This window comes from Oncorhynchus keta, chromosome 22 (genome assembly GCF_023373465.1).
Source record: "Oncorhynchus keta strain PuntledgeMale-10-30-2019 chromosome 22, Oket_V2, whole genome shotgun sequence".
Lineage (NCBI taxonomy): Eukaryota > Metazoa > Chordata > Actinopteri > Salmoniformes > Salmonidae > Oncorhynchus > Oncorhynchus keta.
Window position 1 is genome coordinate 14,006,446 of NC_068442.1, and position 22,721 is coordinate 14,029,166.

Genomic DNA, 22,721 nt, shown 5'->3' on the forward strand with positions numbered 1-22,721 from the left:
CGCAGGGACCGGTTAGACAGGGAACGTCTTAGTCAGGTAATTGTCTCTTTTGACATGTCAGAAGTACTAGCATCTTCTTTAACTGTCACGATGGGTGCCAAGAGGAAATTTCATTGCTAGAACATTTCTGATCCCACGCATTGACAGGAAGTTACCCACATACAGTGGATTCACTGTAATTGCTATTCTTTACTCTCAAGCTGCAGGCTTGCATTTCCAAAGAAAAGGTCTGAGCTTGGTTCTCAACAGTATTCAAATGTAGACTTGAAAGATAAAATCATTCAAAGATATGAAGTATCATGCAAACAACCCACATTCCATTATGGTCAATCTATGCCTTACGTTTTATCCGGCTGAGGAGTGGCTAATGTTCCTGAACACAAAGAGAGTCAAAATTGGATCATGTATATTCAAGTGAGCTCCTATTTGAAAAACTATTTTAGTCATGTTTAAATGCATCCCACATAAATAAGCACATACCAGAAGAGAGACATTTAATGCACACAGACACATGAATACACGTATGCATGCACACACACACCATCATCATCACCTAAATTGCACCAAGTCCAGCCAAGCTCAAATGAATAGACGAGACATCCAAAAATTGCAGAGAGCTGGGAGCAAATGCATGCCACTGTGTATCAGTCAGATGATTGGCTAATGCAGTCGTCACTTATTATTTGGGATTTTCACAGATAGAAGACAGTGAATGGATCAGCCTAGGGGACAGATATGTTTATGGGTGCGTCCCAAATGGAACTGTATTCCCTACATAATGCCCTATAGGCCCTGGTCAAAAGTAGTGCGCTATAAAGGGAATATGGTGCCATTTGGAATGCAGATCCTCCCTCAGTTGACTGTGGAGAGGCCAGGAGGGAGACAATGAGATGGGTGGGGTCAGGGGCTCTGCGGACACCAGAGGACAGCACAGGGCCAGATATGAAACAGGCTGTGATTATAATTCTGATTGAGGTAAGCATTATTCCATAGAATCATGACTCCCATCTGTGACCTGAAATTTGACACACTGTAACAAACAGTATACAATCTCTACACAAACTTTGAACACTCAGAACTTAGATAATAAGCTGAGACTAAGAGACTGGCCAATTAAATGAATGTCACATTATATAAAGTTTAACTATAGTAATAAACAATATATATTTCAAACTATTAAATATATTTGTAGGCTATAAACTATATTTGTTTCTATATTACGACAATAGTAGTGTATAATGCTGGAAACGAAGCACCAATAACATTGCTCTGGTTTTCTAATACGTTCCTAGAACAGTTTAGGAGCACATTACATTAGAGGAAAAGTCTGCCTGTGTGCCCTTGTGGTTGTTTGCTCAATCAAATTTTGCCTCCTCTGTTGGCATACTGGTAGGTTGAAATGAGATTTCCTTTCACCTGCTTATTATGTGGCAGCAGAGCCTGCTCCAAGGGGTGCATTTTACTCACTCAACTCAGACAAAGCATAGAGGGAACTCAGGGAAGTTAACTTTCCTTCACAGATCAAATCCCTCATCATAAAATGTCGGAGAGCTGTACTTTCCCCTGTCATATTCTGACTGACAGCTTATCTGATTGACAAAAAAACATTGCAGATAGTTACTGAGCCCCGATCTCATGAGAAAGGTGATCCAGACCTGAGAGCAATCAATTGGTGGGGAAATCTGAAAGATCCTGATAGTTATGTGTGTGTGCATGTTGGTGTTTGTGCATGTGTGTAGTGAGCTGGCACAAGCATTGTGGGGGTGCAAGCTCGAGAGTGGGCATGAGGCAACATGATGACCCAGGGGAGTCTTACATCACACACAGAAATAAAATCCCTCTTCTCTTATTGATGGTCTGAACCCCCACTATAATGAAAGATTAAGAGGTGTGGGCGTTATGCTGTTTAGAGTTGAGGATGGATGGTACGATAGCAGGTATGCGGGAATGGAGGACCAGAGAGATACAGTTGAGTGCAAGGCTCCCTCTCAGTGTTCTTGGCAGCTAAAACCCCTTTCTGTATGTTTGCTTGCCTTGTACTGTACAATATAGCTTTGGCTGGGAATCTGCCTTGGCCTATCTTTGTGTTTGTGATGTTGTAGCAGGGCCCCAAAGCCCTGCTCTGGGATCACTTTTGTTTGGCTTTGTTTTCTGGAGACGTTTAAAGGTTAAAACAAAGGTCGGAAAAGGGCACACAAACTCTGGTGGTCATAAAGAGCACTGTTAGAGGGACAAACGTTTCTAAGATGAAAGGGCAGCTCCAAAAACAAATCCTGTACGGCAATATAAATAGGACACAATCACGGTTAACAAAATCGACCACCTGGGAGTAATTGAGCTGCCAAAGGTGAGCTCGAACCCCAAAATAACCCCCCCGGGGCAAGAGGAGCTAGAGGACCTTTCCCCCACAGGCACAGAGTTAACTGAGCAAGCCTGCTAGACTGCTATCAGGGCAACATAGGTTATGATAGCATGCATCATCCACAGAAAATGAAGAAAAATAGGGGTCATAGTGTCACTGTAATATCGTGGGGAGGCTGTGTGTGTCCTGCCATTGCCACTCCATTTGAGGGGTAAGTAGGCTAGTGGGTCCAGGGTAAATCCCTGTGGAGAGCATGGCAGTGATGTATTGTAAACTGCCTCTGATGATCTGGATGTGCGGAGGCATCCCTCCTGGCTGCATTGATGAAAATAGATGTTGGAGATATTCTGCACACTGCAGAATTACAATATACTATATACGTTCACATAACGCTAAACAAAATGGACACAGGCACTAAATACAGAATAGTTCCAATAGTTATCAATAGCCCATCAGGTTGTTTTGCTTACCATATGCACCTGTTTCCACAAATCTAGTATAGATTTACAGTTATTATCAAATGTGTGATGATTCAAAGGGTATTATATAAATACATCGAAAGAAATTAACTTTGGAGTCAGCCTTGGGCATAAAATGACACTGGGGTGGCTTGCCTACTGCTTTTCCTACTCACGCTCTCTCTTGCTGCTCCATCCCTTCGCGCCTTTCCACAAGCCGCTCGCTGCCTGCTCTGACACTCAGTTCCCATTCCTCTTATCCCACACTCCGCTGCTGGACACACAGTCGAGAACAAGAAGATGCTGACGGAGCTTCTGTAACAAGGGTGCCACCAATGCATTTGACGTTACCGAGCTGATTTGGCAGAGAGTTTATATGGTAAGATGAAGCAGGGTTTTTATTTTATTGTTGTTTTGTGCTTTGCTCGCTATTCGTCTTCTTTCATACGTCAGTATTTGTGTGACTTTGAAGTGTGATAAATTATTATCTATACTGTCAGATATCGATCGTAGCCTATCTGCCGGACCGGTGATAAATAACGATGGACTTTGCTTGAACTCACTCTTACCTGGACTACACAGGTACCGAACGGTGCACCGTAGACTCCCTCCGGTTATGTTGGAGGATGTTGGCTCCGAGTCCGCGCCACTGATAGTTTACATAGTTGTGTGATTTCTTATATCTTGAAGAAGTAGTAGGCCTATATAGACAACATGTCATAACGTTGTATATTTATTTACTGTGCACCTTCCTTGGAACGCATGTGCACAACGCTTTCCACCCTGTTGCTCTGATAGGGAAGACAGATATAACGTTTTTATTTGAATAACACTGCATTTAGACATCACTTTTTTTGTTTAAAATGTACCTTTTATAATGTCATGTTTTTATTTTTTATTTTATTTTTTACCTTGTAGCCTATCTATTGTCGAACACATTGATATTGCACTTGGCTAGGGCAAATGCAGGCTATGTGAATGTGTGTATGTGTTCATGCACACACCTGCCTCTTTTTGCATGTTGCATTCATATCCTATTGAATCATAATCATGTCTATGCAGTCAGTGTAAATACAGGTGCTGTAAGTACACACAAGAAAAGATCCACAATTGACCTCTCCACATCTAAAAGTGCCAGTGTGCACTTCTTTTTCCTTTGAGCTCGAGGAGGCATGTAGGACTAGATTCATCTTCTCTCATATTGCGGGGGTTCATCTGTAGCCTTTGGTTAGTGGAGCTCCCCTCTCTCTGAGAGTGCTCTCTTCTCTCTTAGCTGCTTTGCCTGTGGCTGTGCTGTGCTGTGCAAGTTTACGCTGTTCCAGATGGTACATGGCATGCTCCCTGTGTTAGGGAGAGAGAGAGAGGCTGTTTCAAGTGTGACTGGAAAGGAATATGTGTGAGAACGTGTTGTGAAATATTTGTATGATGTTGAATGTGTTGTCCAAACCTTGGTGTGTTGCATGTATGCTGCCTGCCCTCTAGGAAATGTACAGCACTCTGTGTCAAAGGAAGGCCAAGAAGATCATAAGGACCTCAGCCACCCGAGTCACAGTCTGTTCACTCTGCTACCATCTAGCAGTAAGCTAGGACCTTAAGTCTGATAAACAGCTTCTATCTCCAGACAGTTGAACAGCTACCGAGCCCACCACCTCCTGTAGTAAGAGGTAAATATAGACTCACTCACACAAAACAAACACACACCAGGTCACACACACACACACACACACCTCATACACTAGCGGACTCCTGTACTCACATATACAGTACCAGTCAAAAGTTTGGACACACCTACTCATTCAAGGGTTTTTCTTTATTTTTACTATTTTGTACATTGTGGAATAGTAGTGAAGACATCAAAACTATGAAATAACGCATATGGAATAATGTAGTAACCAAAAACGTGTTAAACAAATCAAAATATATTTTATATTCTTCAAAGTAGCCACCCATATTCTTCAAAGTAGCCACCCAAAACTTCAAAGTTTTGCACACTTTTGGGATTCTCATAACCAGCTTCACATGGAATGCTTTTCCAACAGTTCCCACATATGCTAAGCACTTGTTAGCTGCTTTTCCTTCACTCTGCTGTCCAACTCATCCAAAACCATCTCAATTGGGTTGAGGTCGGGTGATTGTGGAGGTCAGGTCATCTGAAATCAGCATTCCATCATTTTGAAAAACAAATGATACTCCCACTAAGAGCAAACCAAAGGACAGATTGTCCATTGGTCTTGTTTCTTGGCCCAAGCAAGTCTCTTCTTCTTATTGGTGTCCTTTAGTAGTTGTTTCTTTGCAGCAATTAGACCATGAAGGCCTGATTCACGCAGTGTCCTCTGAAAAGTTGATGTTGAGATGTGTCTGTCACTTGAACTCTGTGAAGCATTTATTTGGGCTGCGATTTCTGAGACTGGTAACTCTGATGAACTTATCCTCTGCAGCAGAGTTAGCTCTGGGTCTTCCTTTCTTGTGGCGGTCCTATTGAGAGCCAGTTTCATCATAGTGCTTGATGTTTTTTGCGACTGCACTTGAAGAAACTAGAAATGTTCCGGATTGACTGGCCTTCATGTCTTAAAGTAATGATGGACTGTCTTTTCTCATTGGGTATTTGAGCTGTTCTTGCCATAATATGGACTTGGTATTTTACAAAATAGGGCTATCTTCTGTATACCACCCCTACCTTGTCACAACACAACTGATTGGCTCAAATACATTAAGAAGGAAAGGCATTCCACAAATTAACTTTTAAGAAAGTACACCTTTTAATTGTAATGCATTCCAGGTGACTACCTCATGAAGCTGGTTAAGAGAATGCCAAGAGTGTGCAAAGCTGTCATCAAGGCGAAGGGAGGCTACTTTGAAGAATCTCAAATATAAAATATATGTTGATTTGTTTAACACTTTTTTGGTTACTACAAGATTCCATATATGTTATTTCATCGTTTTTATGTCTTCGCTATTATTCTACAATGTAGAAAATAGTAAATAGAAAGAAAAAACTTTGAATGGGTAGGTGTGTCCAATCTTTTGACTGGTACTGTACACTCACACATGCATACACCCATCAGTGTTGTAGTGTTATTTTTTTTTTTAAATAACATCATAATTTTGTCAATCAAAGTTGGTACCGACAGCCAATCGAATGGCCTATCATTATAGAATATACATAGAACACATACTTCAATTGCACTATACCCACACATATTGTCTAAAGATTTTTTTTTTTTTTAATACCCTCAAACACCAAGTTCGGTATAGGTTACCTACTTTCAAAATAGGCCATTATCACTGTCAATCGTGAATTATAATTCTTCACATTTTACTGGTCCATGGCAATCATTTGATTGATCTCAATCAGTTTCATGGGAAGATGCATTAAGATCTTCTTGAATAACTGTTTGGTGAGTGAATTATAGCAGAGCACTATTTTTATGTTTGGAAAAATAACGTTCCCAAAGTAAATGGCCTATTTCTCAGGACCAGATGCTAGAATATGCATATAATTGACAGATTAGGATGGAAAACACTCTAATGTTTCCAAAACGGTCAAAATATTGTCTGTGAGTATAACAGAACTGATATTGCAGGCGAAACCCCGAGGAAAATCAAACCAGGAAGTGGCTTCTATTTTGAAAACTCCATGTTCCATAGCCAGCCTTTGCTCCATTTAAAGGGATATCAACCAGATTCCTATCGCTTCCTCAAGGTGTCAACAGTCGTTAGACATAGTTTCAGGCTTTTATTTTGAAAAATGAGTGAGAACGATAAGATTGCGTCATTGTATGGCTGGGTGCCAGCAGCGTTTTGCTCACGCAACAGGGTTTGGGCAGCCATTGTCTGTCCCTCTCCTACTGAAAAAGACAGCTGCAGTTGATATATTATCAATTATATATTTTAAAACAACCTGAGGATTGATTATAAAAAACGTTTGACATGTTTCTGTGGACATTAGGGATAATATTTGGAATTTTCATCTGCGTTGTCGTGATCGCTCTTTCCTGTGGATTTCTGAACATAACGTGACAAACAAACAGAGGTATTTTGGTTATAAAAATAATCTTTATGGAACAAAAGGAACATTTGTGTAACTGGGAGTCTCGTGAGTGAAAACATTCGAAGATCATCAAAGGTAAACGATTAATTTGATTGCTTTTCTGATTTTCATGACCAAGTTACTTGATGCTAGGGGTTCATCATGTTTTGTCCAGCGATCAATAAACTTACACAAACGCTTGGATTGCTTTCACTGTAAAGCATATTTTCAAAATCTGACACAACAGGTGGATTAACAAAAGGCTAACCTGTGTTTTACTATATTGCACTTGTGATTTCATGAATATAAATATTTTTTGTAATATTATTTGAATGTGGCGCTCTACAATTTAGCGGTTGTTGATGACAATTATCCCGCTAAAGGGATGGGTAGCGTCAAGAAGTTTTAATTAATTAACAAACTATTAGACTTCCTGTATTTTGTTTCAATCAAAGCGTATAACCTACCTAGTGGCACGCTCTGTTGAGTTTTGGAGCATGATATATATTTTTTGGACTAACCATCCTAAAATCTCATTAGAAATTAGGTGTTTTGGGTATAGCAGTAACGTTATAGGTCTACTATGCTATGGTATTATACTCGGTTCTGTTATTTAAAAGTCAAATGAATCATTATGTGATCTTGTGAGACATGGATTCAGCTCTGTTCTAACTTTACAAAACAAGCACCATTGTGAGAAGTGATCATCTTCTATTTGTAATAACAATTATACGTGATGAGTAGGATTATAAGGAGTAGGCAACTGATCTAGATGAAATGTCGTTTTAAGCGATTGAAGCACAATGATGTTAAAGAAGTTGAACCAACTTGTGGTTTTAGTCCTGGACATAACACCGTTTCAGCTGCTACGCTTGTTTTACATGATGTGTTAAATTGCAAGAGATTATAAAAATGATTGTGCTTCCTTATTGATAGACCTTTCCAAAGCCTTTGACACTGTTGACCATCACACTCTCATTCAAATGTTCACTGAAATGGGCCTGGATCAGACTTCATGCAAGTGGTTTGAGAATTATTTATCAGATAGGACACAATGTGTGATTTCTGATGGTGTTAAGTCTATGTTCCGGGATATTCCCAAAGGTGTACCACAGGGGTCGGTATTGGGACCTGTTCTATTTACTATTTATATAAATGATATTGGTCTCTGTTAAAACTCGTAATATTCCTCTTTATGCAGGCGATACTGTTATTTATGCCATTGCCCCAAATGTAGACCAGGCGTTGCTAGAGCGGCAAACTGACTTTGTTGCTTTACAAAATGCTCTGGTTGGTTTTGAACTTGTACTTAATGTGGGCAAGACTATATATACAGTGCATTCGGAAAGTATTCAGACCCCTTGACTTTTCCCACATTTAGCTACATTACAATGGATTTACCCTCATCAATCTACATACAATACCCCATAATGACAAAGCGAAAGCAGGTTTTTAGACATTTTTGCAAATATATATATTTTTTAAATACCTTATTTACATACATATTCAAACCCTTTGCTATGAGACTCGAAATTGAGCTCAGGTGCATCCTGCTTCCATTGATCATCCTTGAGATGTTTAAGAACACAAAATAGAGACATAAAAATAATCTCTAAGGTCAGGGCGTGACATGGAGTCCACCTGTGGTAAATTTCCTGTCTATATAAGGCACACACCTGTCTATATAAAGTTCCACAGTTGACAGTGCATGTCAGAGCAAAAACCAAGCCATGAAGTCAAAGGAATTGTCTGTAGAGCTCCGAGACAGGATTGTGTTGAGGCTCAGATCTGGGGAAGGATACCAAAACATGTACAGTATGTAGCATTGAAGGTCCCCAAGAACACAGTGGCCTCCATCATTCTTCAATGAAAGAAGTTTGGAACCACCAAGACTCTTCCTAGTGCTGGCCATCAGGCCAAACTGAGCAATCGGAGAAGATGGGCCTTCGTCAAGGAGGTGACCAAGAACCTGATGGTCACTCTGACAGAGCTTCAGAGTTCCTCTGTGGAGATGGGAGAAACTTCCAGAAGGACAACCATCTCTGCAGCACTCCACCAATCAGGCCTTTATGGTAGAGTGGCCAGATGGAAGCCACTCCTCAGTAAAAGGCACATGACAGCCCACTTGGACTTTGCCAAAAGGCACCTAAAGACTCTCAGACCATGATAAACAAGATTCTATGGTCTGATGAAACCAATATTGAACTCTTTGGCCTGAATGCCAAGCGTCATGTCTGGAGGAAACCTGGCACCATCTCGACGATGATGCATGGTGGTGGCAGCATCATACTGTGGGGATGTTTTTCAGCTGCAGGGACTGGGAGACTAGACAGGATCGAGGGAAAGATGAACGGAGCAAAGTACAGAGCGATCTTTGATGAAAATGCGCTCCAGAGTGCTCAGGACCTCAGACTAGGGTGAAGGTTCACCTTACAACAGGAAAATGACCCTAAGCACACAGCCATGGCAACACGGGAGTGGCTTCGGGACAAGGCTCTGAATGTCCTTAAGTGGCCCAGCCAGAGCCCGGACTTCAACCCAATCGAAAATCTCTTGGAGAGACCTGACAATAGCTGTGCAGCGATGCTCCCTATCCAACCTGACAGAGCTTGAGAGGATCTGCAGAGAAGAATGGGAGAAACTCCCCAAATACAGGTGTGCCATGCTTATTGCATCAGACCTGAAAATATCTGTGCAGCATCGCTCCCCATCCAAACTGACAGAGCCGGCGTGCCAAGCCTGTCATACCCAAGAAGACTGAGATCTGTAAACGCTGCCAAAGGTGCATCAACAAAGTACTGAGTAAAGGTTCTGAATACTTATGTAAATGTCATATTTCATTTTTTAAAAATGTTAATACATTTGCACATTTTCTAAAAACCTGTTTTGCTTTGTCATCATGGGGTATTGTGTGTAGATTCAGGTGTGTCCAATTTATTCATTTTGATTTCCCTGTTAAAAGACGTGTGTTTTCTGTTGTCCTTTGCAGAAGCTTGAATTGTTTACCATGTGCGGTCATTTCCTGAGTGACTTTTCGAGACTTAGTGTTTGGTGGTTTTTTAAGTGTACTGTGATCCTGAGGCTACCGTTTCTCAGTAAAGTATTATGTTTATCCTTAACCACTGATTCCTCGTCTGGTCTCTTCTCTGAACCTGACCGTGAAGTCATTTAGTCATTTAGGTCAACATTGGATCATTCAGAGATCCTCACTGAACTTCTGGAGAGAGTTTGCTGCACTGAAAGTAAAGGGGCTGAATAATTTTGCACGCCCAATTTTTCAGTTTTTGATTTGTTAAAAAAGTTTGAAATATCCAATCGTTCCACTTCATGATTGTGTCCCACTTGTTGTTGATTCTTCACAAATAAATACGGTTTTATATCTTTATGTTTGAAGCCTGAAATGTGGCAAAAGGTCGCAAAGTTCAAGGGGGCCGAATACTTTCGCAAGGCACTGTATATTCAGATGTTGCCTGCTCCTCATTAATGTCCCGTAGATCACTTAACTTTTTGGTTTACAAAGCTCTTCTCCGATTTACCTAACTTTGTAGTTGAAGTATAAAAACACGAGTTATCAAACCCGTTCACGTGGTTAACTCTTAAGGTTCCTTGGGTCTCCACCAAATTAGGTAAATCCGCCAGTTTTAATGCGCCTCACTGCTGGAACAATTTGCAGAACTCGTTATAGTTACATGTTCTGGTGCTGCTCGGGCAGTTGAGGGTGTTAATTAAGGACCTAGTAGATGAGGACTGTTATTTTTCATAAATGTTGTGTTTTGTATTGATTGCTGTTTTGTTTTACAATGTATTGTTTGTTGTGATTAGAGCACCCTTGGGAATGAGACCATGGTCTCAATGGGTTTTCCCTCAACAAAGAATAATAAGGACAGAGATGCCATTCGGCCAGTTCAGAAACAAACAACAATAATTTGCAGTAGGCCTACGACTACATGTTATAGCTATTTGTAGGCTATAGCCTAATGTCAATACAAATATAGATAGCTTAACATCATTGCACTGTTTGCGAGAACAGCTTTATTTGAGAGTAGGCATTTTATTGTATTACATAGTTTACACGCTGTTTCATAAATAAAATTGGATTGAACACGTAGTTACAATATAACCTATTACAGAACTATTAATTTATTTGCATAGATTATACATGATATCAAATCAATTGACAAAGTTTTCACACACTGATCTGTTTCACCTGTCCTTGTGATTGTCTCCACCCCCTCCAGGTGTTGCTGATTTTCCCCAATGTATTTATCTCTGTGTTTCCTGTCTCTGTGAGCCAGTTCGTCTTGTATGTTTCCAAGTCAACCAGCAGTTTTCCCTTTCTCCTGCTTTTTGCATTCTCCTTTTTCTAGTCCTCCAGGTTTTGACCCTTGCCTGTTTCTGGACTTTGTACCCGCCTGCCTGACCATTCTGACTGCCTTGACCACGAGCCTGTCTGTCACTCTGTACCTCCTGGACTCTGATCTGGTTTTGACCTTTTTGCATGTCCACGACCATTCTCTTGCCTACCCCTTTGGATTAATAAACATTCTAAGACTCCAACCATCTGCCTCCTGAATCTGCATCTGGGTCTCACCTTGTGCCTTGTTACAAGTAGTGAAAATAAATCATTACTATGTACAATTGCAGGAAGTAGTTTTTTAAAACAGCCATAAAATCAAGCCTTTGTTGTGGTATATTCATTCATCTCAATAAACGGTAACCTACAGTAAATGCATTATTACCTCCAACTTGGCCCAATTCACATTTCCAATTACCCATCCTGACATACAAAGCTAGAACAGGCCCTGCGTCTCAACCAATAGCCAATGTAGGCTAAATATCCTGAGGAAGGGCTACAGCAACTTCCAGAGAGGGTCAGGCTCCTTGGGCTTTGCGGTGGTCACTCTGGCTTGGGTGTCGCCATAACCAAGTGGTCACATATCATTCTGGGTTCCACTTCGCAAGAGTGGTCCGTGGAGTTTTATGAACATCAAGGCAGACACACAGTGAATTTAGATTTGTTTTCAACATTCTGATTGGCCAATGTGGTCAAGCCTCCGACGGGCCTCCGCAGTGCAAACAAGTAGCAGAATAGTTCATCATTCTCTCCACCGCCAGAGGGAAGACGAGGAAGAAAACACTATTTACCTACCTCTAGGCTGCTACGTATACACATTTATTTGGTTTCTCATGCTATCGTTTTTCATGGAATTTTTGTGGTAATTAAATATAATTTATTTAGAATTTCTCAGAATGAATTTTCCAGAAATAGTTTTACCAGCTCCATGTATTCTCAAATTGAAAGAAGTGAGGGAGCGCCGCTCGTCCACGCTCTGACAGCACTACACTGGATTCTCAACATAGCTCACTGTAATATATCTACTGCTGTACACAGCATACTGTACAGATACACTGACTATATATTTTGGTGTATATATGCATATATTGCATTTGAATTACTGATACAGTGTTATTTTGTTTGTTCATTGGATTCATCCTGACGTTCTTCATTTCTTGTTTCTAGTTTTAATTGAATATTATGTGTGTACTTGTTTGACATTTTACTATACTGTTAGGAGCTAGTAACATAAGCATTTTGCTGCACCCACTATGACATCTGCTAAACTGTGTACGTAACCAATAATTAAATTAATTCAGACTTTTAGTTGTCACCGCTTTCACCTGCTTCCCAAAAGCCTCTCTTTTCCCCCCTATGCCTCACTTCAACGACCACCTCCCCTTCTCTGGACTTTAAAGCACAAAAGCCATTATCTCCTGTTGTCCCTTTTATTTAGACTAGAAAAACACCTGCTCAGGTCCCACTGTAATTTTTCAAAAACAACACCCAGCATGAGACATACTGTGTCTTCTAAAACCTATCATCCCCTGAGGCATTTATCCTCTGTAATGCTGTTATGCTATGAAAAATAGATGAGGCCAACAGACAATTCAAAACACAAAGTCTGTTTTCGAGCTGTTGATGGAATATTTGGGAGGAATCCCATAGCGGCAAAATGCCAGATCTTGAGAGGGAAGACGAGTCCCTTACAAATCAAATTGCTTTAATCCGTACACTTGGCATCTGCTTCTGTTGTCTCGGGAGGACAAGGAGCGGAGGGTCTGTGAGCTCTGATTATGAAGGGCAATGAAAACCAAACTAGTCACTGAGGATTCACATGATCTCCAATATGCATACAGGCTGTACATGTGCTGTCATAACAGCTGATTGCCTGTTCTTTTCTTTCCCTGAGAATCAATGGTATTAAGTAGCCTGGTCAAAGTTACTCATTATTTGATCTCATTCAATCATTCATGCTCAGATATACATTTTTCATGGAAATCATTGACACTTCAGACAGATCAGTCTTACAAATCACTACCTTTTATTTTCCTAGAGTTAAAATAATCAAATCATATTTTATTGTGCTAGTTTATTGCTCTTGTGCTAGATTATGTCTACTACGATGTGGGCAATTTTTGATCCCATTCTTTACAGTGAATGTCTATGGCAGGGAGGGATGCTGCCTGTTTGTGATGAATGGAACATCAAAAGCTTATCTCTGGGCTGTAAGATATGTTCCTGGGGACATTAACCTGCCACAAAAACATAAACATCATCAATGAACATGAGGAATTAAAAGGGAGAAGGGATGGTGGAGGGATGGAGAGAGAGAGAGGGAGGCGAGAGAAAGAGAGAAAGAGGAGGCATTTCCAATTTCTCCTTCTATTTATACATTTAGTACTATCAAGGTATGGCTTTGATGATATTTGCTCATGTGTGGAGCTATTTGGATCTATTTCACTAAGTGCTAAGAGAGCAATTTGGAGTGTTTGTGGAAGCATAGCTGGAAGGGGTTTTAATAATCTGGATCGGCAGGTGCTATTACCTACCATTAACCTGAAGGTGGGAAAATAGAGGCTTTTTGCTCTAATGCTTTTTATTGCTTCGGTATTTTAACCCAGGTCTCTCTTTCCCAATGGTAAACAAACTATGATTTCACTGCAGAGACTTCGGGTTTAGATGAAGACAGCCATCAGTTATCAGTGTACATATGCTATATACTGTACGGTTGAAATATTAAGGTTGAGTTATTCTGGTAATATGTGTTTAAATGGTCATATGTTATTGTAGCTCCCTTGTATGTACTGATAATAAGCTATGGTACAAATCTGATCTGGTCAGAATGTCTGCAGAAAGATAAAAGTCAAAATGTCAAATCCCAAATGCCTACTCTTCTGCACCACGTTTACCTGAGGAGAGTGTGACCTCTCTATGTTTCCCCCGGTGGCTGCAGCGTGTAGGATGTAGGGGCGGAGGAGGAGGCAGGATGGAGTGCTCCTGGAAGACAGTGCTGTTGCTGGTGTGTGCCTCTCTGGGAGTCCAGTACACAGCCATCCGCACCCTGAAGGACTCCCTGTCTGGGCCCTGCCACGGTGGCGTCTACCACTGCCAGAGCCGACAGCCCAAAGGTAGGACAAAACTCCAGCATGTAGCCACTAATGCACAACAAAAAGCACAAGTGGCTGTACTCTAAATGGCTTAGGGAGCACACATTCCACTGTTTCTACTTTGTGTGTCTACTAAGGAGTCCACTATTTCCAGAGCCCACAGCCCAAAGGTAGTGTCAAAACTATGCCAAGCACACACAGAGAAAAACAAGCACAAAGTGGCTGTGCTTTATATGGCTTAGGAAGCACATGTTCTACTGTATGTTGTAGCCTACTTTGTGTGTGTCTACCACAGCCGGAGCCTGCTGTCCAAAGGTATAGGCATGACTCTGCCAAGCATGTAACCACTAATACAGAACAAAGTGGCTGGACCGTATATATAGCACATAACAACACATAACAAACACAGAGCAACAAACAGAAGTAGCTATATGTTCTACTGTAGAGAAGAACTGTAGCTATCTGTTCTACTGTACAGAAGTAGCTATCTGTTCAACTGCAGAGAAGTAGCTATCTGTTCTACTGTACAGAAGTAGCTATCTTTTCGACTGTACAGAAGTAGCTATATGTTCTACTGTACAGAAGTAGCCATCTGTTCTACTGTACAGAAGTAGCTATATGTTCTACTGTACAGAAGTAACTATATGTTCCATTGTACAGAAGTAGCAATCTGTTCTACTGTACAGAAGTAGCAATCTGTTCTACTGTACAGAAGTAGCTATATGTTCCATTGTACAGAAGTAGCTATCTGTTCTACTGTACAGAAGTAGCTATATGTTCCATTGTACAGAAGTAGCAGTCTGTTCTACTGTACAGAAGTAGCAATCTGTTCTACTGTACAGAAGTAGCAATCTGTTCTACTGTACAGAAGTAGCAATCTGTTCTACTGTACAGAAGTAGCAATCTGTTCTACTGTACAGAAGTAGCAATCTGTTCTACTGTACAGAAGTAGCAATCTGTTCTACTGTACAGAAGTAGCAATCTGTTCTACTGTACAGAAGTAGCTATATGTTCTACTGTATATATTTTGTTCCAGTTAATTAAAGTACAATATTCCTTGAAAATTACTATTATGTATCTAGACATTCTAATTTGTGTTCTTTACGTGACGATTTCAACTGATGGCCAGCAGTCACTCTAAATGTGACCAGTAGAGGGCATACATAGATGTTCCTATTTTATAATTGATTGATAATATATTTCATATAACTCATTATTGAGTATATACAATAACAGTTAAAAGTTTGGACACACCTACTCATTCAAAGGTTTTTCTTTGTTTTGACTATTTTCTACATTGTAGAATAATAGTGAAGACATCAGAACTATGAAATAACACATATGGAATCATGTAGTAACCAGTAACCATTCTCTCAACCAGCTTCATGAGGTAGTCACTGGGAATACATTTCAAGTAACAGGTGTGCCTTGTTAAAAGTCAATTTGTGGAATTTCTTTCCTTCTTAATGAGTTTGAGCCAATCAGTTGTGTTGTGACAAGGTAGGGGTTGTATACAGAAGATAGCCCTATTTGGTAAAATACCAAGTCCATATTATTACAAGAACAGCTCAAATAAGCAAAGAGAAAGGTCGGTCAATCCGGAAAATGTCAAGAATTTTGAACGTTTCTTCAAGTGCAGTCACAAAAAACATTCAGTGCAATGATGAAACTGGCTCTCATGAGGACCGTCCCAGGAAAGGAAGACCCAGAATTACCTCTGCTACAGACGATAAGTTCATTAGAGTTACCAGCCTCAGTGATTTCAGCCCAAATAAATGCTTCACAGAGTTCAAGTAACAGACACATCTCAACATCAACTGTTCAGAGGAGAATGTGTGAATCAGGCCTTCATGGTTGAATTGCTGCAAAAAAACACTACTAAAGGACACCAATAATAAGAAGAGATTTGCTTGGGCCAAGAAACACGATCAATGGACATTAGACCTGTGGAAATCTGTCCTTTGGTCTGATGAGTCCAAATTTGCGATTTTTGTGAGATGCAGAATAGGTGAACTTTTGATCTTTGCATGTGTGATTCCCACTGTGAAGCATTGGAGGAGGAAGTGTGATGGTGTGGGGGTGTTTTGCTGGTGACACTGTCAGTGATTTATTTAGAATTCAAGGCACACTTAATCAGCATGGCTACCACAGCATTCTGCAGCGATATTCCACCCGATCTGGTTTGCGCTTAGTGGGACTATCATTTGTTGTTTTTAATAGGACAATGACCCAACCCACCTCCAGGCTATGTAAGGGCTATTTGACCAAGAAGGAGAGTGATGGAGTGCTGCATCAGATGACCTGGCTTCCACAATCACACGACCGCAACCCAATTGAGATGGTTTGGGATGAGTTGGACCGCAGAGTGAAGGAAAAGCATCCAACAAGAGCTCAGCATATGTGGGAACTCCTTCAAGACTGTTTGAAAAGCATTCCAGGTGAAGCTGGTTGAGAGAATGCCAAGAGTGTGCAAGGCTGTCATCAAAGCAATGGGTAGCTACTTTAAAGAATCTATTTTGATTTGTTTAACACTTTTTTGCTTACTACATGACTCCATATGTGTTATTTCATAGTTTCGTTGTCTTCACTATTATTCTACAATGTAGAAAATAGTACAAATAAAGAAAACCCCAAAACTTTTGACTGGTACTGTATATTTAAGGTTCACAAGTTTGATTTTGTCAATGTTTTTCCCACATAAAAGCCACATTTGTTTGGGTGGGGGCATTAGTCAGTGACACTCGAGAGAGAAAATGGTAGGCTCATCATTCACCAAGGGAATTCCCCTTTTTCATGGAGGAAAGGATGAGAGAGATGTAATATCTGTGATTCATTTTGATTCATTTGACAATTATCTTCCAATTTATCTTAATTAATCAGCTTTCTTGCGTTGGCTGTATGCACCTTTCGTCTAGCTCGTCTCCGCATAAAAGTAACGTCCTATTTGCAATCAACTCCTCATCAGCAGTAATTACACATGGTAGCAATCTGCTCTATATTTAGAGGAACCATTTCACTGGTCCCTGGGTAAACATCGGCAGACAAGCATCTTACTCATGCATGTTTACCTTCTGAATTATTAAGGAAATTGGCTTGATAGAATCTTCACTTGGTTTTTCTCAGTCCTCTGTTATGATGATGAAACCAGATTCTATTTTATTTTATAAGCTTCTTTCTTTCCATGTGTCTATGTGTTAAGAACTTAGGGTTGATTGCAGAACATCTTTGTCTGAAGGTGTTCTCCTTAAAGGAATAATTTAACGAATAATCTCCTTAAAGGAAAAATACCAAAACTATCTTTTTATTTTTTTTTAATTAATCCACTCTTAATACAGTCCCACAATGTTTTGCATGTCAGCAGTCAAGTTTTCAAGATTTAGGATTTTCGAGAAGCAAATATGATGTGGCAAGTTACACAAAAATAACAAAATATAGTTTGAGTGGATTAGGCAATCAATTAATATTCAAAGTTGTATTCATAAAGTAGTGGAATAAAGAATAATAGTCAACCAAGACCATTAATATTGTACAGTGCATTCGAGAAAAGTATTCAGACCCCTTGACTATTTCCATATTTTGTTACGTTAGAGCCTTATTCTAAAATGTATTAAATGTTTTCTTCCCTCATCAATCTACACACAATACCCCATCATGACGAAGCTGGTTTTTAGAAATGTTTGCAAATGTATTACAAATAAAGTAAAATAAATACCTTACATAAGTATTCAGAATCGAAATTGAGCTCAGGTGCATCCTGTTTTCATTGATCATCCTTGAGATGTTTCTACAACTTGATTGGAGTCCACCTGTGGTAAATTCAATTGATTAGACATGATTTGGAAAGGCACACACTTGTCTATATAAAGTCCCACAGTTGACAGTGCATGTCAGAGCAAAAAACAAAAACCAGGACAAGTTGAAGGAATTGTCTGTAGAGCTCAGAGACAGAATTGTGTCGAGGCATAGATCTGGGGAAGGGTACCAAAAAATGTCTGCAGCATTGAAGGTCCCAAAGAACACAGTGGCCTCCATCATTCTTAAATGGAAGAAGTTTGGAACCACCAAGACTCTTCCTCGAGCTGGCTGCCCGGCCAAACTTAGCAATTGGGGGAAAAGGGCCTTGGTCAGGGAGGTGACCAAGAACCCGATGGCCACTCTGACAGAGCTCCAGAGGTCCTCTGTGGAAATGGGGGAACATTCCAGATAGACAACCATCTCTGCAGTGCTCCACCAATCAGGCTTTTGTGGTATAATAGCCAGACAGAAGCCACTCCTCAGTAAAAGGCCCATGACAGCTCGCTTGGAGTTTGCCAAAAGGCACTCTCAGGCCATGACAAACAAGATTATCTGGTCTGATTAAACCAAGATTGAACACTTTGGCCTGAATGCAAGCTTCACGTCTGGAGGAAACAAGGCACCATCCCTACGGGGAAGCATGGTGGTGGCAGCAACATGCTGTGGGAGATGTTTTTCAGTGGCAGGGACAGGGAGACTAGTCAGGATCGAGGGAAAGATGAATGGAGAGAAGTACAGAGAGATCCTTGGTGAAAACGTGCTCCAGAAAGCTCAGGACCTCAGACTGGGGTGAAGGTTCACCTTCCAACAGGACTACGACTCTAAGCACACAGTCGGGACAAGTCTCTTAATGTCCTTGGAGTGCCAGAGAACCCAATCGAAGATCTCTGGAGAGACCTGAAAATAGCTGTGCAGTGACACTCCCCATCCAACCTGACAGAGCTTGAGAGGATCTGCAGAGAAGAATGGGAGAAACTCCCAAATACAGGTGTGCCAAGCTTGTAGCATCATACCCAAAAAGACTCAAGGCTGTAATCGCTGCCATAGGTCTTTCAACAAAGTACTGAGTATAGAGTCTGAATAGTTATGTAAATGTGATATTTCAGTTGTTTTGTTATACATTTTGCAGAAACAATTAAAAACCTGTTTTTACTTTGTCTTTATGGGGCATTGTGTGCAGATTGATGAGAAAATGTAAAACAATATTATGGGCCTTGGTTGACTATCATTTTTTATTCTATTATTAATACTTTAATACTTAATCAACTGTATCGTTTTCTAGAAGCAAATGCCGCTACTGTAGTTTATGAAATTCTTCACAGTACAATAGGATTCTATGTGTATTACATGGGGTACAGATCCTCTCCTTGTCCCTTTGTACATCTAGACTCCAGGTGGAGAGCTCTGTGTGACGACAGCATGTTGCCCATGGAGATGTCGGCCGCGGCCTCCCGGCGCCACATCCTCCTGTTCACCACCACACGCAGCGGCTCCTCCTTCACTGGCCAGCTCTTCAACCAGCACCCTGGAATCTTCTATGTGTTCGAGCCCCTTTACCACGTCCAACAGGCCTTCACCAATTCCAGCAGCAGGCTGCGTCGAGCCCTGGACCGCCGGGCCCTGCTGGGGGCCTACCGGGACCTCCTCCTTAACCTCTACACCTGTGACCTGCGCTTCCTGGAGAACTACATCCGCCCCGAGCCCCAGGAACACATCACTGGGTCCTTCTTTCGCCGTAGCTCCAGCCGAGCACTCTGCTCCAACCCTGTGTGCCCCGAGGGTGGGGAGGGGGCCTCTGGGGGTCAGCCTGATGAGACCTGGTGCCCCAAGAAGTGCGGTGCGCTGAACCTCACCCTGGCCTCCATGGCATGTCTGTCGCGGGGTCACGTAGCCATCAAGACAGTTCGTGTTCCGGAGGTGGGGGACCTGCGTACCCTGACCGAGGACCCACGGCTGGACTTGAGGATCGTACACTTGGTGCGTGATCCCAGAGCCATCCTGGCCTCACGGATGATGGCCTTCTCTGAGCAGTTCCGCGCCTGGAAGATCTGGAATGCTACAGGCAGGAAGCCACGCTACGTGGACCTATCGCAGATCACCAGCACCTGTAGGGACATGGCAGAGTCGGCAGAGACGGGGCTGCAGAGACCGGCATGGCTGCGTGGACGCTACCTCCTGGTCCGCTACGAGGACCTGGCCCTCAACCCAGCGGAGAAGGCCCGGGAGCTATACAAGTTTGTGGGACTGGAGATGGACGAGAACGTGCGCTCGTGGATTGCACAGAACACCAACAACAGCGTGCCTTCTACATCCGAGTGGAACTATAAGTATTCCACCACCAGAGACTCCAAAGCCACAGCAGAGAGCTGGAGGCTAAGACTAGGGTTTGATATAGTGAGGACTTTGCAGACGCTCTGCAATGATACACTCTCTCTTCTAGGCTACAGGGTGGTCCACTCTGTGGCTGATCTCAGAAACATGTCGAATAGTTTGGTGGAGCCCAGGACATTTCAGACTCTCCTATAACTGTGACCATGCAGGTGGTTGGATGTAATGCTACACGAGCTTCATAGTGTAACTGTTTTCACACAGGCAGTCCAATTTGGACTTTTTCCACTAATTGGTCTTTACAAATCCTCTCCCCTGTAACTATTCCCCAGGTCGTTGCTGTAAATGAGAATGTGTTCTCAGTCAACTTACCTGGTAAAATAAGGGTTAAATCAAATAAATACATTTTGACCAATCAGATCAGCTATTTTGCCTATAATTGGGTGAAAGATCAGAATTGGACTGTCTGTGTAGACCTAGCCAATGATACGAAGTTGTACATCACCAAAGATTATATATTATATTGACAAGACAGTCGAGTGACCGCTCTAACAATGGAAATGCATGTTCTCAAAGATGGAAGGCAGGCGGGTGGAGACGAGATCAGGTAGAACCATTCTAGCCAATGAGAGTCCAGATACGCGTGCTAACAACATACACAACTCCAATACAAAGTTGTTGTTTTTTTTTCAAATGGCACGTGCATCCACTTATATCAGTGCATTTGTAACAACCTAACCATTACAAAACTTATTAGATCAAATAAGCCTCATGAAGCAAATCAGCAGTTTTTGTCAACCAAATTCAACACTGCCCTCTCATTGGCTAGAACGGTCCCACTTGCTGATCTCGCCTCCTCCAACCTGCCTTCCATCTTTTAGGACACGTATTTCCATTGTTAGAGCGGTCACTTGACTATCTTGTAAATATAATAGATAATCTTTGCCTGTGTAAACGCAGCCTCGTTGACTTCATCACATTTAATATCTCCAAGCATGTTTTGTTTATGCCCAGTTGTTTAAGATATTTCAGAAAATGTTTCAGTGGAATTGAAATGTATTTCCTTTACAGTTTGCATGTGGTTTGAAAATTGCACTCCAAAAACTGATAGAACTCAACTGCTAGGCCAGTATGTTACATGACAGCACAGAGGAGAATCTCAGGTTTTTTGAGTGGTCTTAGATAAAGCTGCTTAATGTACAGTATGTTTAAGCTCTGCTTCATTCAAAGATCCTGGCTCTGCTCTTATTTATTTACCCTTATTTATTGACCCTTATTGTATCAGGTAAGTTGACTGTGAACATATTGTATTTTGCAGCAATGACCTGGGGAAGCTACATATTTACTGAACAAAAACATAAACATGCAGCAATTTAATTGACTTTATTCAGTTACAGTTCATATGAGGAAATCAGTCAATTTAAATTCATTAGGCCTTAATCTATGTATTTCACATGACTGGGCATGGGTGCAGCCATGGGTGGGCCTGGGATGGCATAGGCCAATCTGTTGGGGAGCCAGTCCCAGCCAATCAGAATGAGTTTTTCCCCACAAATGGGCTTTATTACAGACATAAATACTCCTCTGTTTCATTGGCTGTCCGGGTGAAGCAGGTGAAGAAGCCGGATGTGGAGGTCCTGGGTTGGCGTGGTTACACGTGGTCTGTGGTTCCGAGGCTGGTTGGAAGTCCTGTTAAATTCTCTAAAATTATGTTGGAAGTGGCAGAGAAATGGTAGAGAAATTAAATTAAATTATCGGGCAACAGCTCAGGTGAACATTCCTGCAGTCAGCATGACAATTGCACATTCTCTCAAAACTTGAGACATCTGTGGCATTGTGTTGTATGACCAAACTGAACATTTTAGCATTTTATTGTACCCGGCACAAATTGCACTTGTGTAATGATCATGCTGTTTAATCAGCTTTTTGATATGTGCACAAAATTTGAGAGAATCTTTTTGTTTATATGGAACATTTCTAGGATTTTTTATTTCAGCTCATGAAACACTTTACCTTATTCGTTTATATTGTTGTTCAGTATGTATACTCAAGGACAGACTTATGCTTCACCTTAGAATGTTATGTTATTTTTCCTGTAAATTCAATGTGCCCAACATTTTGTACATCCATGTATTATTTCCTCGAAAATAACTGCTAAATCTAGCCTCAAGTAAGACTAATGGTGTTACGTTTTCTGAGAATGGTGCTGTTGCCTAGATGCAGGTCATCCATTTACGCTCACCTAAAGGGATGGAGGGGATTATTTGTGAATTTAAAATTATAGTGCTTGCCTGATGAAGCA

The 22,721-nt window shown here is 41.3% G+C and overlaps 1 protein-coding gene across 2 annotated transcripts; it reads left to right on the forward strand.

Moving 5' to 3' along the window:
- Window positions 1–3,012: 3,012 nt before the first annotated feature.
- si:ch73-62b13.1 (Carbohydrate sulfotransferase 1-like) lies at window positions 3,013–20,819 on the forward strand. 2 transcript variants are annotated; one of them, XM_035798301.2, is made up of 3 exons: window positions 3,013–3,199; window positions 14,143–14,317; window positions 19,479–20,742. In XM_035798301.2, exons 1-3 carry the CDS (start codon window positions 3,197–3,199, stop codon window positions 20,615–20,617), a joined length of 1,317 nt encoding a protein of 438 aa, XP_035654194.1. In that variant the 5' UTR covers window positions 3,013–3,196; the 3' UTR covers window positions 20,618–20,742. The 2 variants fall into 2 exon arrangements, with proteins under 2 accessions (XP_035654194.1, XP_052330781.1); XM_052474821.1 differs by lacking the exon at window positions 3,013–3,199 and having other exon boundaries at window positions 14,105–14,317; window positions 19,479–20,819.
- Window positions 20,820–22,721: the final 1,902 nt, after the last annotated feature.

What these genes read in the sequence shown, in the direction of transcription:
- si:ch73-62b13.1 (XM_035798301.2), top strand. An exon ending in CCAGAGCCGACAGCCCAAAG is followed by an intron (nt 14,318 to 19,478) that starts GTAGGACAAAAC and finishes TTGTACATCTAG; the next exon opens with ACTCCAGGTGGAGAGCTCTG.